Source organism: Mobula hypostoma, chromosome 3 (genome assembly GCF_963921235.1).
Source record: "Mobula hypostoma chromosome 3, sMobHyp1.1, whole genome shotgun sequence".
Classification (NCBI taxonomy): Eukaryota; Metazoa; Chordata; class Chondrichthyes; order Myliobatiformes; family Myliobatidae; genus Mobula; species Mobula hypostoma.
Genome location: NC_086099.1, coordinates 47,924,541 through 47,939,185, shown reverse-complemented (window position 1 = coordinate 47,939,185; position 14,645 = coordinate 47,924,541). Strand labels below are relative to the sequence as shown.

The 14,645-nt window shown below is 42.8% G+C and overlaps 1 protein-coding gene across 4 annotated transcripts in view; it reads right to left on the bottom strand.

Annotated features, from left to right (window-relative positions):
• Nucleotides 1–14,645, bottom strand: part of ipo11 (importin 11) — a 430,673-nt gene that overhangs the window by 312,446 nt on the left and 103,582 nt on the right. For all 4 annotated transcript variants that reach the window (XM_063042993.1, XM_063042997.1, XM_063042994.1 and 1 more), the window contains exons 15-17: nucleotides 4,115–4,162; nucleotides 3,719–3,824; nucleotides 1,436–1,562 (exon numbers count right to left, since the gene is read on the bottom strand). In XM_063042993.1, coding sequence (XP_062899063.1) covers nucleotides 1,436–1,562; nucleotides 3,719–3,824; nucleotides 4,115–4,162 — 281 coding nt within the window. The remainder of the gene's footprint in view (nucleotides 1–1,435; nucleotides 1,563–3,718; nucleotides 3,825–4,114; nucleotides 4,163–14,645) is intronic.

Genomic DNA, 14,645 nt, shown 5'->3' with positions numbered 1-14,645 from the left:
AGAATCAAGAGGAAGATAGTTGCGACATCAGGGGTCGATCACCACAGCCTCAGAATGTCAACTTGTGGAATTCTATGAGCCAGTGCCCTAGACCCAAGCATCTTCAGCTGCTTCATCATTATTCCTGTTCCATAAGGACAGAAGTGGAGATGTCTACTGATGATTGCACAATGCTCAATTCCACTCAACAGCATCTCAGACCATGAAGTAATCCATGCTCGTATGCAGTAAGACCTTCAGGCATAGGCTGACAAGTACAGGGTAACATTTGCACCAGCGATCAAGGACAACTCAAACAAGAGTCTCCTTCTCTTGCCATTAATTTGTATTAACATAACCGAAACCTCCACAATCAATATCCTAAGAGTCACTACTGACCAGAAATTCAACTGGACAAAAATAGATCAGAGGCAGAGTATCCTCCAATGAGTGACTCACCTCCTGATATCACAACTACAAGCCAAGCATATAGAGGTACTGTTAACTCACCTAGATGACATCAATAAATCTGAATCTACCTCCTAGTTAAACTCAGTGATAAAAAGAATCAAAGGGGAATTGATGACCATGTAAAAGAAAATTGAAAGGCAGTGGAGAAATAAGGAGAGGAAAATGGCAGCTTAGCAGTGAGCATAATGCTTTATAGCACCAGCAATCAGGGTTCAATTCCCACTGCTGTATATAAGGAACTTGTCAGTTCTCCCTGTGACCACATGGGTTTCCTCCAAGAGCTCTGGTTACCTCCCACATTCCAAAAACATACAAGTTAGTAAGTTGGTGCTGGAACCAGGGCAACAGATGCAGGCTGCCCTCAGCACATCCTCGTGCTTTGTTGGTGGCTGACACAAACTGTGGATTTCACAGTACATTTCAATGCTTCAATGTACATGTGACAAGTAAAGCAATTCTAAAAAAACACTGATGAGGTTGCCTTGCAGAGTGACATTGTTCAAATAGACTCATTCTGTGTCATAAGTAAAACAGGCTCAGTAAGGAGTGTAGAAGAGCTTGCCAGCAGCAACATCAGGCTTGCCTAGAAGTGAGTTGCCAACCTGGTGAAATTCAGCAAAAGAGTAAACACATGACAAGCTGTGGAATCATCACACATGATTCAGTGACTCCACAATCAACACTGCAGACCTATCACATCCAATCATGAATTCTCAGAAGTCTCTCTAAAAGGGCTTTGCAAGCTCAGTTACTGGGTATGTTGAAGAAACAGACTAACAGCTTTTTTTAGATGTTATCAGAATCAAGGCATAAGGGGTTATAGTGGAAAATAGCACTTTGATGAGAGTGCTCTATTCTTGCTTTTACTTCTTATGTTATGTTCCCCTCTTCAACAAATGCCACTACAGTACAGCTAAAGCAAACTGTACTTAACAGCAAAAAAAATCATAATTCATTAAAATATAAAATACATTTTAAAACTTACCACACGATCTTGGTCCTGCATGAGATTAAGGATGGCCTCATACAACAATGGCCTTAATTCTGATTTAAATTTTACAGAAATCCATTGACCAATCAACCAAATGACTCTACGCCGAATAAGTTTGTATCTATACATCAAAAACAAACAAGATGATTATACACAAGCAACCTTTTTACAGGGAGTATTGTAACAAAGCAACATTTAAAATATTAGCTCAATCAACAATAACTAACAAAACCTGTAACATTCAAAGGCTGTTATAGAGGCATCACAGTTCCCAAAACAACAAAATTAATTCCTGTTCAATTTATTAATATCATCAATGCGATTTTGCTTACTGTAGAACAAAAAAAGATATTTTTCATTGCAATGTAAGCTTCTAATCATTAAGTCCTTGAAATCGCTGGAAAGGTGGTGCCTACCAATATAAGTTACTAATGTACATATTATCAAGGAGAGTATTTGCGAGATCATCAAATACACTGCTAGATAAATAGTTCGAATTAATGTTTCCAAAATTCCAAAGTTCAAAAGAGTACATTTGATCTTTTGTTAAGAACCCAGCAAAGTCAAATTATCTTGCAGCAATAAAAAAACTAACAAAATTAGCAATATAACAGAATAAGCAGTCTAATAATGATATAATATGATATATCAAGCTCTACCTACCGTAGCCCTGTACAAGGGAGATGAGGCTGAGTACAGGGCTACGGTAGGAAACTTTGTCACATGGTGTGAGCAGAATTATCTGCAGCTTAATGTGAAAAAGACTAAGGAGCTGGTGGTAGACCTGAGGAGAGCTAAGGTACCGGTGACCCCTGTTTCCATCCAGGGGATCAGTGTGGACATGGTGGAGGATTACAAATACCTGGGGATACGAATTGACAATAAACTGGACTGGTCAAAGAACACTGAGGCTGTCTACAAGAAGGGTCAGAGCCGTCTCTATTTCCTGAGGAGACTGAAGTCCTTTAACATTTGCCGGATGATGCTGAGGATGTTCTACGAGTCTATGGTGGCCAGTGCTACCATGTTTGCTGTTGTGTGCTGGGGCAGCAGGCTGAGGGTCGCAGACACCAACAGAATCAACAAACTCATTCGTAAGGCCAGTGATGTTGTGGGGATGGAACTGGACTCTCTCACGGTGGTGTCTGAAAAGAGGATGCTGTCTAAGTTGCATGCCATCTTGGTCAATGTCTCCCATCCATTACACGATGTACTGGGTGGGCACAGGAGCACATTCAGCCAGAGACTCATTCCACTGAGAAGCAACACAGAGCGTCATAGGAAGTCATTCCTGCCTGTGGCCATCAAAGTTTACAACTCCTCCCTTGGAGGGTCAGACACCCTGAGCCAATAGGCTGGTCCCAGACTTATTTCATAATTTACATATTACTATTTAACTATTTATGGTTCTATTACTATTTATTATTTATGGTGCAACTGTAACGAAAACCAGTTTCCCCCGGGATCAATAAAGTATGACTATGACTATAATAGCGATCTAACGAGAAATTAACAATCTTAGCAGTCCACAAAAAAAAATCAGCCTGTGGCTCAACTCCAGCTCTAACTCTCAACAAGCCCAAACTGACCTGAAGACAAAGCATGAATAGGTAACTAAACTCATTCGCTTCTCCTGTGCCCCAATCTACCCTGTAATAATGGTGCAGCACACAATGAAATACAGACAGACAGAAAATAGATACATGGGTCTGACAATCTCAATGTAAGCAACCTTGCAGAATACACATTACATTAATCAAAAGACAATTAAGTTGATTTTCTCAATATAATGTAAAAGTAACTTGAAGTTTATGCAAGCGCAATAGAATTACTATATTATGCATCACTTTCATTCTAGGACAGAATAATTGACTAATTCTTATGTTAATAAGGAATTTGATTGCAGCACCTTCCCAATGGTGTTAAAATGATTCCACAACACAAAAAAATTATTTTACCGGAACCAGAAATGTACACTGATTTTAAGTGCAACACAACATACTGTTGAAGAAATAAAGGAAATCTGATCATAGTCATATAACCTAACATCCTAAACCATATAGATACCAATGATGTCAGCGGTAGTTCATAGGCTAGATCACTATCTTTATCAATGTGGACACAGAATGTTTACATGGATAGCAATTGAAATATTCATCAGCTGAATGCAAAGGAAGAAAGTAAAACTAAAGACAATTTAATATACTTCTAAAAAATTGATAATTAAATACTCAAATAGCACAGTTCGCCTAAATTACTTAAATATTTGGGGCTTACCTTATGTGAGTAACTTGCAATTCAGCCAGAAGCTGGTTTTTAAACCACTGGTCAAAATCCACATTATCAAAAAGTTCATAAGCTGCCAATCCAATGGCATTGTATACTACCAAGAACCAAAATAAAACAGGTCAACAATCCAACCCATTTTTATAATTGACAGAAATTTATACTGTAAAATAACAAAGGCATCAAAGATATATCCCAGGTCACTAAGATGTATTCAAAACCTGGCTGTAAGTAGTAAGACGGTACTCTTTTGACACTTAATAACAATGCTGTTCCACCACTAAAAATAATTACAGGTATTGGTTGAATGTCAAAATCAGTAACAATGGTATCAATCAGTAACAATATTGCTTTATTGAACCAAATAGCATTGTAAAGATAACATACCGGCATCTTTGATAACTAGTCCAACAGTATCCTCCACATTAGTTGGCCCTAATAAAGCCAAAAGTTATGTTAAAGAGCAAATGAAAACAGAAGAAAAATAAGCCAAGTTGCAAAATCATTCAAACTATTCGATATTAAACTATAAATAATTTGTGCAATAACACCTGGCAGAGATTTCCTGCATACAAGAATCAACAACAAAAACATTTGACAATTGCTACATTTGTAGAGCTTCACAGAGTATTAAGACAAATGGAAAGAACATCTGTAAGGTGTGGAGAACTTCTTCTTTCCAAACAACATCCTGACTACGTGTAGAGGATAAAAAGAACAAAGGTGACAAGGTAATAACAGCCACAATAATAAAAAGAACCTGAGAGGAACATTACAACCAATGCACAAAGTTGCCCACAATTAGTACTGGAGGTTATAATGATGACTATACTTGAAAATCAATCACTGGTTCTAATGTACTTTTAGAATTCCTACGTCAATGAAGATTATAGATGGACACAATCATTTTCAGAATCAGAATTAGAATCAGATTTATTATTACCGACATGTGAAGTGAAATTTGTTAACTTAGCAGCAGCAGCTCAATGTAATACAGAATCTAGCAGAGAAAAAAATAATAATAAATAAACAAGTAAATCAATTACGCATCTTGAATAGATTTTAAAAAGTGCAAAAACAGAAATACTGTTGTTACGTACCCCGTAACTGGGTTGCCAAACCAGCAGAAATGGATCACTCAGTTGGAGTCTGGAGTACTAGAACTAAGAAAGTTTTATTAAAGAAACAAGCAACACATTAATCGAAAGGATAATAAATGCAACAGTTCAGCGATGATAAACGCACATGTGCACAGAATTAAGATAACCGCATCAATCAAGCTCTATCGTTGTCTAGGGGTAAATGACCAATTTCAAAATGACTCAAAGTTCAGTCCAGTTTGTAGTTCAGTTCGCAGTAATCGTTGTCATGGCGATGGACAAGGTGGGGAAGAGAGACATAGAATAGGAACAACTCATCATTCAGCACAGCTTCACTCACAGACCAGCGAGATGGCTCACAAACAGCATTTGGGCGGGTCCTTGGTGATGTCACCTGAGGTCACCGACTGTGACCCCTCCTCCAGATGCGGTCGATCCTCTGCAGTGAACCCGGCACCCAGGCAAGGGCGGACACACACCGGGTTCCCGCTGATCATACCTTTCCACCCTGGTCGTTGTCTGGTACTTCTCACCCACTCGTGAGAAGCGTACCGCTTCCAGGGTCTCGTTACCTCGGGTGGCGTGTGTCCTGCCTTAGCGAACCTGTCCCTTTTTATTCCCCTGCTGGGGTATCGCCTGTCCATCACTTCAAACAGTTCAGGGTTCAAAGGGGAGAGCCGCTCCAGACAGCTCTCCCTCCCACATCCCTTCATTACACATCTCCAGACGCTGCTCCATTGTTCCTTATCTCTCCTTCCCCTGAGGGCAGGTGGCAGACCAACTGCTGATGCCACTGATGCTAGCCCAGGCCAGCAAACATCTTAATTTTATGTGTATTCTCGTAACACTTCCCCCCTTTAAGGATTTTTACCGGGAGGTAAAAATTACAAACATGACTACATTATCTGATACATACACAATATACATCTTTAACAGTTATTTAGCTAATACAGAGAATTTGAAGCTGTCAACACCTTGACAGACAGTCATCACATTTTCTGTTCCTTTTACACGTGTTATTAATAATCCCTTAGACCAGGCTCCAACTCAGCAAACTTCATAGTGGCCAAAAACACTGATGAATTGCGACCAATGTAACCTCTCATTTGGTTTTGTCCCGGACCACAACAACAAGGGTCGTCCCATTCCGACTCAATTTTCTCTCGCAAGGGCTTAGTAGGAGGGGGACGGGTATTGACCGCAGAGTTATTGCAAAACTTCCTGCAGTACCCCACCATCTCCAAGAGCCTTCTGAGGGCCCTCTTGTCTGTCGGGGTTGGGAGGTCAGCGATAGCCTGCACTGTAGCTTGCATCACTGCCAGCTGCCCCTGTGTCACCACAATTCCCAGGTAAGTGACCTTCGTGTGGCCGAATTCATTTTTTTCAAGGTTCACTATCAAGCTGGCTTCAGACAGCCGTATTAAATTGCCAATACACACCTCTGTGTTCATCAGCCCTTTAGTCACTGAATTACTCAAAAAATATGGGTGTTGTTTACTTGGCTGCCCTATTGTAACCACAATCACCCAACGTCCCAGTTCTTTGCATTTCCTCGGGACAATCAAATACATGGGTGCGAGTCGTTTAATTACTCCTTCGGGGATTAAGGGAGAGACCTTATCAGTAGACCTGGCCAAAACAATAGCCTTCTCCCATCTGACCGATCCCATCCTAATCTTCTCAAAATGGTTCTTTTCTCTTATCAGGGGGCCCCTAGCTTCATTGATTTCCACGCTAGCACCGACTAGGTTTGTTAGCATATCAAAAGCCGGTGACCGTCTCAGTTCGCGTCGGTCATGATCAATAACATTTTTCCCCCTGGGCAAATCTCTTTCATGATTCCACCAACTGTTTCCTCCAGCACCGCAAGATGTCCACCGGGGGGTACCTCGTGGGCCATGTTAAAAACCTCATCCCCATAACTCTTTTGCACCACCCCCCATTCCTCATCTGCGGGTACTGTACTTGATTTCCCTTTCTTCCTTAGCACTTCCTCCTCCGCACAATAGCTTGTCAAGGCTGTGTCAGAGAGAGCGGTCTCGGCAAAAACCATCAGCCCCTCGTCTCGCTCCTGCGTCTGCACAAATTCTTTCCTGGCTACTGCTACGTCCGTCCCAGCTCCCTCACTACCTCTTATCTCACTACACCCTGTCTCATACAAGGTTGGCAGAAATGTTTCAGCCAAATTCACCATCGCGGGCGGGGCCTCCATGCTGGCAGGCTGACCCGTCAATCTCACGACTGGGAACACGATTCCTCCGGCGATGTCATTACCGAGCAAGACTTCCACGTCTTTCATCGGTAATTCGGACCTCACCCCGATCGTGACTAGTCCAGAGACCAGGTTGCTCTGTAAATGTATCTGGTGCAAAGGGACCGACTCTGTCCCTTCCCCAACACCTTTGACCTCTACCTCCCCAGTCTGGGTCTCTGAGCTAAACTCTAATACACTCTTCAGTATTAGTGACTGACACGCTCCCGTGTCTCTCCAGATCCGCACTGGAACTGGTTTTAACCTCTCCTTCACTGACACCAGTCCGGCCGAGATAAACCTCTCGCGCCCTTCCTGGACTTTTTCAGACCTGTCCTTCCCTAGCGGTTCGCTTAACAGCTCAATACAGCCATTCAAAATTTCCGCTTTTCCTTTCCCCGTCTCCTTCCTTGGGGCAAAGCACCTGGACGCAAAGTGTCCGACTTTCCCACAATTATAACAGACGACCCCAGGAGACTTCCTACCAGACTGCTCCCGGTCTACCTTATCCTTTTCACTAGTCCCCGGCTTACTTTCTGACTTTTCCGGCGGACTCTCCCCGCCGTCCTGACTACCCTTCTGGTAGCCTTTACTCGGGGCAACCTTCATTTTATGCGTCAACGCATACTCATCCGCTAACTTAGCAGTTGCGGCTAACGTGGCTGCCTCTTTCTCATCGAGGTAGGGTCTCATACCCTCAGGGACACAACCTTTAAACTGCTCAATCAGAATTAGCTGCAGCAGTCTGTCATAATCCCCCTCTACCCCTTTCGAGGCGCACCAACGCTCACAATATGTTTGCATCTCGCGAGCAAACTCCAAATACGTGCGGTCCCACCGCTTCCTCGCATTCCGGAACCTCTGCCGGTATGCCTCCGGGACCAACTCATAAATCCTGAGGATGGCCTCCTTCACCACCTCATACTTCTGGGCATCTTCCGCGGATAAAGTGGAGTAAGCTTGTTGGGCCTTCCCTTTCAGTACACTCTGAAGTAAAACAACCCACTTATCCCTCGGCCAGTCCTGACTTATAGCTACTTTTTCGAAGTGGAGAAAGTACCGATCCACATCGGTATCGTCAAATGGGGGAACCAGCCTAACCTCCTGGGTCGCCCGGAACCCTCCACCTTGGTTCGGCACGAGCCCCTGCTCGGCCCTTATCTTTAACTTCTCCAGCTCAAATTCCCTTTCCCTCTGTTTCTCCTCTCTCTCCAACTGTCTGTCCCTCTCTCTCTTCTCTCTCCAACTGTCTTTCTCTCTCTTGCCTTTCTACCTCTTTCTCTCTCTCCCGCCTTTCTAACTCTCTCTCTTTCTCCTGCCTTTCTAACTCTCTCTCCTGCCTTTCTAACTGCTTCTCTTCGTGTTCTAACTGCCGTACCCGGAACTCGTGCTCGAGTCTCAGTTTTTCAAGCTGTACCTGTACCGCGTCTCCAGCAGGTTTTTCAATAGACACCTCCCCCAGCTCACCTTGGGGAAACACACCTTTAGATACATAGTGCTCTACAATAGCTCTGTGTATCTCCTCTCTCCTCATTGTCGACTTCACCTTAGCAAGATTCACCCGTTTGGCCACAGCTATCAATTCCGATTTCCTGGCATCCTCTAATGCCTCCAAGGTCGGCGCCTTTATAAATTCCTCAACCTCCATTTCTGCTGTTTGTCTTTTCTTTCTTTCGGGAATTTTAACCCAATCAATTTACTCCGTCCCAAATTTAGCGTTCAAAATCGCGGACGAGAACCCCACTTATGTTACGTACCCCGTAACTGGGTTGCCAAACCAGCAGAAATGGATCACTCAGTTGGAGTCTGGAGTACTAGAACTAAGAAAGTTTTATTAAAGAAACAAGCAACACATTAATCGAAAGGATAATAAATGCAACAGTTCAGCGATGATAAACGCACATGTGCACAGAATTAAGATAACCGCATCAATCAAGCTCTATCGTTGTCTAGGGGTAAATGACCAATTTCAAAATGACTCAAAGTTCAGTCCAGTTTGTAGTTCAGTTCGCAGTAATCGTTGTCATGGCGATGGACAAGGTGGGGAAGAGAGACATAGAATAGGAATAACTCATCATTCAGCACAGCTTCACTCACAGACCAGCGAGATGGCTCACAAACAGCATTTGGGCGGGTCCTTGGTGATGTCACCTGAGGTCACCGACTGTGACCCCTCCTCCAGATGCGGTCGATCCTCTGCAGTGAACCCGGCACCCAGGCAAGGGCGGACACACACCGGGTTCCCGCTGATCGTACCTTTCCACCCTGGTCGTTGTCTGGTACTTCTCACCCACTCGTGAGAAGCGTACCGCTTCCAGGGTCTCGTTACCTCGGGTGGCGTGTGTCCTGCCTTAGCGAACCTGTCCCTTTTTATCCTCCTGCTGGGGTATCGCCTGTCCATCACTTCAAACAGTTCAGGGTTCAAAGGGGGGAGCCGCTCCAGACAGCTCTCCCTCCCACATCCCTTCATTACACATCTCCAGACGCTGCTCCATTGTTCCTTATCTCTCCTTCCCCTGAGGGCAGGTGGCAGACCAACTGCTGATGCCACTGATGCTAGCCCAGGCCAGCAAACATCTTAATTTTATGTGTATTCTCGTAACACTGTATATTAAAAAAAAGTGAGGTAGTGTCCAAAGATTCAATGTCCATTTAGGAATCGGATGACAGAGGGGAAGAAGCTGTTCCCGAATTGCTAAGTGTGTGCCTTCAGGCTTCTGTACCTCCTACCTGATGGTAACAGTGAGAAAAGGGCGTGGCTTGGGTGCTGGAGGTCCTTAATGATGGACGCTGCCTTTCTGAGACACCACTCCCTAAAGATGTCCTGGGTACTTTGTAAGCTAGTACCCAAGATGGAGCTGACGAGATTTACAACTTTCTGCAGTTTCTTTCGGTCCTGTGCAGTAGCCCCTCCATACCAGACAGTGACGCAGCCTGTCAGAATGCTCTCCACGGTACAACTACAGAAGTTTGTGAGTGTATTTCTTGACATGCCAAATCTTTTCAAACTCCTAATGAAGTCTAGTCGCTGTCTTGCCTTCTTTTATAACTACATCGATATGTCGGGACCAGGTTAGATCCTCAGAGATCTTGACACCCAGGAACTTGAAGCTGCTCGCTCTCTCCACTTCTGATCCCTCTATAAGGATTGGTATGTGTTCCTTCATCTTACCCTTGCTGAAGTCCACAATCAGCTCTTTCATCATACTGACATTAAGTGCCAGGTTGCTGCTGTGGCACTACTCCACTAGTTGGCATATTTCACTCCTGTACGCCCTCTCATCACCACCTGAGATTCTACCAACCACAGCTGTATCGTCAGCCAAATTTATAGATGGTATTTGAGTTATGCCTAGCCACACAGTTATGTGTATACAGGGAGTAGAGCAGTAGGCTCAGCACACACCCCTGAGGTGCGCCAGTACTGATTGTCAGCAAGGAGGATATGGCATCACCAATCTGCACAGATTGTGATCTTCCGGTTAGGAAGACAAGGATCCAATTTCAGAGGGAGGTACAGAGGCCCAGGTTCTGCAACTTCTTAATCAGAATTGTGAGAATGATGGTATTAAATGCTGAACTATAGTCGATGAACAGCATCCTGACATAAGTGTTTACTGAACCCACTGCAAAAACAGATAACATATTGTGTTCCGTTTATCAGGCAAAATTTTTTAAAAATCCAAAGCATCTTCATCTAATGCTAGTTAAATTTCCATTTTACTTATTTACTTATTGAGATACAGAGTGGAATAGGCCCTTCAAGCCACACCACCCAGCAATTCCATGATTTAATCCAAGTCTCATCATGGAACAATTTTACAATGACCAATTAACCTACCAACCAGTAGGTCTTTGGAGTGTGAGGGGAATCTCACGCGGTCACAGGGAGAACATACAAACTCCTCATAGGAGGCGGCAGGAAATGAAGCCTGGTCAACTATACTGTAAGATGTCGTGCTACCACGATGCTACTGTGTCGCCCAGGGTTTCAGAGCTTCAAAAATATTTCAGAATTAATCTATTCAGAAATAAATCAGAATTTAAACAGTTAAATAGTAAAAAAAAAACACATTACAGCTTTTTTGTCATTATTTAAAGAATTTTTGTCAAAATCTAGGTGAAAATGTGTAGAATTAAACATTTTTTCGCAGTTTCATCCCCAATAAGTAAACAGCTTACTTAAATGTTAGTTGCATTCAGTGATCTCAGTGCCTTAGTCTGAGAAACTGATGGCTTACTACTCACTCCAGGATTTAGATATGTAAATATATAATCCAGAGAGAAACTTCAATCAGTACATAAAGATTACTGATGACTCAAACTTTCAAAACAGATGGGCAAAAACATGCCAAAATAAGATTGATTTAAATTGATACCACGGAACAACCATTATGATTCTCTGATAACACAATTTCCTTCTTTCAAATATCAAGGACTATTCCTCAAAACGGGTACACTTTTTTCCACATATTATTTGTTATGAACCTGCCGTGTTCACATTGATTTTAATTTCAGACAGAGCAAATGACATAGTAAACATTCAATATTATTCATCGGAGTGACTTTCCATTCTATTGCATCTGCATGATCTGCCTAAGGATAAATAAAAGTTTAATCAAACCAATCTAAATACCAGACTATATGTGGTCAAGAACGTAGGGCTTAAGTACTTATCCATCTAATCAGAAGAGAGGATGGTACTGCTAAGACAAAGCCTGATATCTTGAGTTTCTTAATTATTAGCTCTAGATAACTACTTCTGCATTGCTCTCGTCATCAAAATCAGCAGCACTATATTAAGTACTAGCTCATAAAAACTTTCCTCATTTATGATGCCTCTCCAAAAAGAAATCTTTCTTGCGTTATCTCGATCCATTAGTGACTTATCCCTTGATAAAAATGATTTAATTCCTAATACCCTCTGAAATAGTACAGCTGGCCATTTAAACTGTTCTTATCCTCTACAAAAGAAACAGAAATACTTGGCACAGAAGTAATAATCTAATCTTGCTCATACCATCCAAAGGTGGAATTTACTCGCATTTCATTGCTCTTGATCAGTTGCATTGTAGATAAGTGCTCCTCTAAATAAGATGAGAATTTTTGCCTGCACTACTCTTTAAGATACTGAGTTTCAACGCTACATTACTTTTCAGGCAAACTATTTTGTCTTTAAGTACCCTCTAATCTCTGTACTAAGGTTTACCACATCTTTCAGCGATACAAAACACTTTTAGACTACACCAAACTTTGGAGTAAGTTCACTATAAAGAGTTAAAGGGTTAAATTATAATTAATGATTGCACAAAAGAGAAGAAGTCGCTGAAATTCACTCATTTATGGGACTATTTGAGTGAAATTTCGAACGAGGTTGGAGGCAGCATCGGACGTACGACAACTCTGGCAGGGTTTGCAAGACATTACTTCCTACAAAGCGAAACCCTGTAGCATGAATGACAGCAATGCTTCACCATCAGATGAACTTAACACCTTCTATGCCAGCTTTGAAAGGGAGAATATAACTACAGCTGTGAAGATCCCGGTTGAACCTGATGACACTGTGATCTGTCCCAGAGGCCGATGTTAGGCTGTCTTTAAAGAGAATGAACCCTCGAAAGTCCAGAGCTCCCTATGGAGTACCTGGTAAGGTTCTGAAAACTGGCAGGAGTATTCAAGGACAGTTACAACCTCTCACTGCTATGGGCAGAAGTTCCCATTTGCTTCAAAAAGGCAATAATTATACTATTGCCTAACAAATGACTATCGCCCGGTAGCACTCACATCTATAGTGATGAAATGCTTTTGAGAGGCTACTCATGACTAGATTGAACTCCTGCCTCAGCAAGGACCTGGACCCATTGCAATTTGCCTATCACCATAATAGGTCAACAGCAGATGCAATCTTAATGGCTCTTCACACGGCTTTAGACCGCCTGGACAACACAAACACCCATGTCAGGATGCTGTTCATTGACTATAGCTCAGCATTTAATACCATCATTCCTGCAATCCTGATTGAGACGTTGAAGAACCCGGGCCTCTGTAACTCCCTCTGCAATTGGATCCTCGACTTCCTAACTGAATGACAACAATCTGTACGGACTGGTGATAACATCTCCTCGCTGACAATGCTCTACTCTCTCTATACCCATGACTGCGTGGCTAGGCATAGCTCAAATACCACCTATAAATTTGCTGATGATACAGCCATTGTTGGTAGAATCTCAAGTGGTGATGAGAGGGCGTACAGGAGTGAGATATGCCAACTAGTGGAGTGGTGTCACAGCAACAACCTGGCACTCAACGTCAGTAAGACGAAAGCTGATTGTGGACCTCGGGAAAGGTAAGATGAAGTAACACATACTAATCCTCATACAGGGATCAGAAGTGGAGAGTGTGAACAGTTTCAAGTTCCTGGGTGTCAAGATCTCTGAGAACCTAACCTGGTCTCAACACATCGATGCAGTTATAAAGAAGGCAAGACAGCGACTAGACTTCATTAGGAGTTTGAAGAGATTTGGTATGTCAACAAATACACTCAAGAACCTCTATAGATGTACCATGGACAGCATTCTGACAGGCTGCATCACTGCCTGGTATGGGAAGGCTACTGCACAGGACTGAAAAAAGCTACAGTGGGTAGTAAATTTAGTTGGCTCCATCTTGGGTACTAGCCTACAAAGTATCCAGGACATCTTCAAGGCAGCAGTGTCTCAGAAAGGCAGCGTCCATTATTAAGGACCTCCAGCTGCATTTTTGACTGGCATGCCCTTTTCTCACTGTTACCATCAGGTAGGAGGTACAGAAGCCTGAAGGCACACACTCGGCAATTCTAGAACAGCTTCTTCCCCTCTGCCATCCAATTCCTAAATGGACATTGAATCAATGAATGCTACCTCACGTTTTTAATATATATTATTTCTGTTTTTGCATCATTTTTAAGCTTTTCAATATATGTATACTGTAATCGAATTATTTATTTATTTACTTTCTTCTTCTTCTTCTTCTATATTATGTGTAACACACTGTAAGGTTTCACTGATAAGGTAATGGTTTCTGTGTAGCAGCAATGTTTGGGTTATGACTAGAGATAACGGGACATGTTAGCCAATGAGGGGATGTTGTTCTTTCTTGTGTGTCTGGGAGCTGGGATTTCGCGGTCTTTCGTCGGGGAGCGATAGAGAGAGAGGACGCAAATGGAGAGAATTGGAAGACCACCGACGGAGTCAACTGAGGAGCGAGGGTACAAGGGCTGGCTGAACTCGGAGGTTGATGGGGAACAAATGAATGAACAGTGAGCTCCAACATTGCACGATAGACATTTTCATGAGAATGGGCCCTTTTTTTTGTTTCTTTACTAACCATATAGTCAAATTAAGAATCATATAGCTCAAATGTTTAATCGCATATTGGGTTACTGTCTGATATTTTGCAGTACGGATTTGTAACTGGGCAAGACATCACACAGCATCCACTCAAACCTGATTTCTCAGCTTGATGGGGCCAGAGGCTGTTTTCCCGAGACGACCATGGGCTGGCCGGACCTGAGGGTTACAACTGTGGG